Consider the following 4,742-nt stretch of genomic DNA (forward strand, 5'->3'; position numbering starts at 1 on the left):
AATAAGAAATAAGAAATAAGAAATAAGAAATAAGAAATAAGAAATAAGAAATAAGAAATAAGAAATAAGAAATAAGAAATAAGAAATAAGAAATATATATAAAGAGGCTTGTCCTGATTGACCTATCAACCCACAGCCTAAACCGCTGGAGACAGAAATTTCAAATTTTTACAGTAGATACTTTTTATAACGTAGGCATCCAATAAGAAAGAATTTTTGGAAAATCAACCCCTAAGGGGGTTAAATGGGGTGGTGAATTCGAAGTTTTAAAGCTATAGCCATGAAAATTGGTATATAGGCTTTCGGTTAAAAATAAAAAAATACGTATTTTACCGTTTTTGGAAATTTCACCTCCAAGGGGGTTGAACAAGGGTAAAAGGTCGTAAAATATTTGGTTTTTTTTAAGTTAAATTCATGAAAATTGGTATTTGGGCTCTCAGTTAAAAACAAAAAAAACACGTGTTTTAGGATTCCGGAAAATTTCATCCCCAAAGGTGTCAGACAAGGGATGAAAATTTGTATAAATATTTATAAATTCGTCATTTTTGAAGTTATATTTATGAAAATTGGGAATTGGGCTTTCGGTTAAAAATGAAGAAACACGTGTTTTAGGATTTCTGAAAATTTTACCCTCTAGGGGGTTAAACAGGGATGACAATTTGTATTAAAATATGTCATTTATAAAGTTAAATCCTTGAAAATTTGTATTTAGGCTTTCGATTAAAAATCAAGTACTAAGTGTTTCAGGATTTTTGGAAATTTCACCCTCAAACAAGGGTAAAACTTCGTAAAATATCCGTTTTTTTTAACTTAAATCTATTTGGGTGCTCAGTTAAAAACAAGATAGCACGTGTTTCAAGATTTTGGAGAATTCTATCCCTAAGGGGGTCAAATAAGGGATGAAAGTTTGTATAAATATGTATAGTTAAACATGAAATGAAAATTTGTATCAAAATTTGTCATTGTTAAGTAATATTCATGAAATAAGACTTAAAATTTTACGGTTTTTAAATAAGTTATAAAAGACGGACTTTTTATTTTTACTACGAAATTCATAATAAATATGTGTTGCTATATTTTGTTAGTAAGTTTCTTAGCCCTTCTGCGTTTTGAAATAGTTGTGGATGTCAAACTACCACGCGAGCGAAGGCGCGGGCAACAGCTAGTAAAAATAATAAGAAATAAGAAATAAGAGTCAAAGTTTTGTTTTTTGAGTAAGAAGGTTTGAAATTTCAGATTATAGGAACACTCTGTATGCCGAAAAACTCGTAAAACTTGGTGGGAGTGTGGAAATTGCAGTTTCGTGACATTACCTTGCACATCTTCGCATTTTGGAGATAATTGAGTCGGTCGTCGGGGGTTCCCTGGGGTCCTCCGGGAGTTGCGGCACGGCCACATCATTTAGTGGATCGGTTTCGGGGCTCTTACTGCGGACATTGGTTGCTTCCGGGGTTTGGGTGCTTTCACCACTGCTGCAATCCAGACTGCTTTCCGGCTCCGAAACCAGACTGTCACAACACAGGAAATTAATAGTTCATTCAGTAAGAAGGGCGCTGACATATCTTGTAATTGGATGAAGGAGTTTTCAAAGGATCGTGTTTATTATCAACTTGGTTAATTTCGTAATGTTTTCTTTAAGTTAGTTTTCGACTCACACTTGTCCACTAACCTAATAACGCGATACCGAGTCCGGGTAAAGTAAGTCCTTGGGGTCGTGAAACTTTGTGTGAACTTTATTTTAATGTTGGAAGTTGCAAAGAAGATAATAAAACTTTACAAGAGTGACAAAGCAGTTGAGCTTTATCGTAAATCGCGATGAGATAGAAAAGGTGGCGCAAATCTTGTTAAGGGAAATTTCTTAATGAAAACTTCACTCGCGTGGAAAAAGATTCCTGAAAACTGTTAACTTTGTCAGCGAAACAGTTGCAAATTAAGCAATTTCAGGATTCTTATCCCGTAATATTTTAGCATTTTCTTGACTGTTGACGTAATGCACTCTCTTTTCACGGAAATGTAATCATTTTAAATCTAGAGTAGGTTCGTAGACGGGTTTGTGACAGTTTATACACTCTGTACACACTATACAGGGTGTCCCAGCGAGTTGAAAAAGTCCATTAGTAACCTTTAAATGGTAAAATTAAAAAAAATTATATAGGACTTTGATAGATACTAATCTAGTCCATCGCCTAAAATTATTTTCAACTATGCAGGTGTCTCAAAAATAAATTACAATACAAACTTTTATTTTTTTAATTGAAACACCATATGTTTCTTAGTGTTTTTGGATGTAGATTTTTATGACAATGTTTTTAAGAAGCTAAACTTTTATTGGTCGATTTTGCTTAGTTTAAAAAATAAGACGTTTTTTTTTGACGAAGACATACACTTTTTAAAAATTTATTACACAAAAACGAAGACATCTAGAAATATTTTTTTTACTACCGCAAAAAAAGAAAGTAAGGTTGTAACATTTTTTTAGTGTGTTGCATTTGCAAAGATAAAAAATGAAGGCGTTTGTTAAAAGTTCAATAACTTAAAAAATTTAAATAGAACATCCTATTTATTGTTTTTGCATTTAAAAGATTATTAAATTGTCTTTATAAAATTATTTACTTTTAGGTGTTTATAATTAATAACTAAAAAGATATTTAACGTTAAACACTAAAAAAATACTATTGTTTCAGTAGCCAAAAGTGCACAGTTACACAAGAGATGGAAGAAATATCACTTAATAATCACATTTGTGTTAAACTGAATCCACTATTCTTTATTTTTACAATAAAATAATTTGAATTTCAGTATTTATAACGAGTTTTACAATCAATCTCTCGATAAATCAAGGGATAACTGATCCGTGGTGGAATTACTATGGTTTCCAAAGTATCAACAACACCCAGATATTGATAGGCATTGTTGCTATAATTAATATTGAATGTTAAATATCTTTTCATTTATTAATTCTAGACATTAAAAATTTATTTTTTTAGATAGACAATTTATCAATCTATTAAATGCAAAAATAAAAAATAGAGTGTTCCATTTAACTTTTTTAAGTTAATTAACTTTTAGTTAACTTCTTAATTTATTAATCTTTACAAATAAAAACACTAAAAAATTTCTACAGCTTTAGATTCCGTACTTTCTTCTTTGCAGAAGTAAGAAAAAATTTGTTCTAGCTTTTAAAAAGTGCATGTTTTCGTCAAAAAAAATGTCTTATTGCTAAAACTAAGTGAAATCGATTAATAAAAGTTTAGTGTAAAAACATTGTTTTAAAAGGCTACATTCAAAAATGCAAAGAAACATACGGTGTTTCATTTAAAAAAACACAAGTTTGTATCGTAACTTATTTTTGAGACATGCTGTATGGTTGAAAATAATTTTAGGTGATGCACAAGATTAGTATCTATCAATGGCCTATTTTTTTTATTATTTAAAGGTCACTAATAGAGTTTTTAAACTCGCTGGGACACCCTGTATGTAATGGTGCGTGGGGTGCTACACACGTAAATACATTTTATAAAGAAAAATAAACATACATGTTTATTTTGTATCGTAAAAAGTTGGTGGATTTTATTAAATTGACTACAGTAAGTAACTAACTTTGGATAGTTGAGTTTTCGTTATTTGTTCCAATACGACACACTTTTTACGAGAAAAAGAAGAGTCAAATATCAAACTTGGAAATAACAGTAAGAACCTGAAAAACTTTGAACTCAATGTCGCGTATTTCGTACGTCGGCCACTGAAACTTTTCTAAACTTGAGCTTTCAGGAAAATTGCTTTTATTACACTCGACTCGAAATAACCAACATTCCAATTAAGCGAAACGATTTTGTTTTCACTGAGCTTATGACATTTGTAAGGGACTGTAAAACCGCCCCTTCCCTTGTCTCTGAGAGATTACAGAGCTTTATCTGTGTTTACCACACTTTGTATTACGCGAATTTACGGCCCATTTTCCCTCATAAGAAGTTATTAAATAAATATTACTCGGCGGAGATAAAACGGGCTTAGATGCGTGCTAATTTGGGGCGCTTTTAATGTGTTTTCTTAAGTACTCACTCTTTTATAATGGCCATTGCTGAGCCGCTCTTGGAATGGGCGAGCACCAACGAGACGAGGAAAATGTTGATAAATTTCATTTTTAACTTATGATTAATTACACTTTGCACATTTCACGGAAACTGCGACGAGACGCTACGGATGGATGAGCGAAACTGAAGACTAATCAGTTTTTTTCTACCTTATTTAAAGCGTTTGTAGGTCAATTATTTACCTTACGCATCAGTTTTGTGTCTGGCGAAATTGTTTGTTATTGACAAAAGTGGAGTAGCAAATCAACTCTGACATAATATTATTTATAAATTTTGTGACGAAATTATAACATTTACGGTGAATTAATCATTATTGTGGTTCTGCGGAATTAAAATAATTGCTTCGTTTAATTACATTTATTCTCACAATTTTTCTGGTTTTTAATGGTTCCAGCAAAAGGTGTTTCCGTTTAAATTTTATTTTGTTAATGAACTGTTACAGTTTTTATTACGAAAGAGTGTGGCGGAATTAGTTCAAAAAATTATTTACTACTTTGAGGGAATTACTTGGTATAAGTTTGAACGTAAATATCTATACATCGTACGTTATTATTTACGTATTCACGGCTGTTAAGAAGGCCATAATAACCGAGAGATTTGTTCCACAAAGGGTTTCTTTTCCGGGTTCAGAGCCATCGTTAGTTTTTT

At 31.5% G+C, this 4,742-nt stretch overlaps 1 protein-coding gene across 2 annotated transcripts in view; it reads right to left on the reverse strand.

Annotated features, from left to right (window-relative positions):
* The window catches only part of LOC123013043, a 7,784-nt gene extending 3,584 nt beyond the window's left edge, over positions 1-4,200 (reverse strand). The window contains exons 1-2 of one of the 2 annotated variants that reach the window (XM_044411342.1): positions 4,063-4,200; positions 1,314-1,508 (exon numbers count right to left, since the gene is read on the reverse strand). In XM_044411342.1, the coding sequence (XP_044267277.1) occupies positions 1,314-1,508; positions 4,063-4,142 (275 nt within the window). In that variant the 5' untranslated portion in view covers positions 4,143-4,200. The remainder of the gene's footprint in view (positions 1-1,313; positions 1,509-4,062) is intronic. The other variant, XM_044411343.1, reaches the window with a different exon arrangement.
* Positions 4,201-4,742: the final 542 nt, after the last annotated feature.

The sequence above is a fragment of the Tribolium madens genome, unplaced genomic scaffold (assembly GCF_015345945.1).
Source record: "Tribolium madens isolate multiple individuals breed KSU strain unplaced genomic scaffold, Tmad_KSU_1.1 Scaffold_96;HRSCAF=242;Tcas5.2_LG5, whole genome shotgun sequence".
Lineage (NCBI taxonomy): Eukaryota > Metazoa > Arthropoda > Insecta > Coleoptera > Tenebrionidae > Tribolium > Tribolium madens.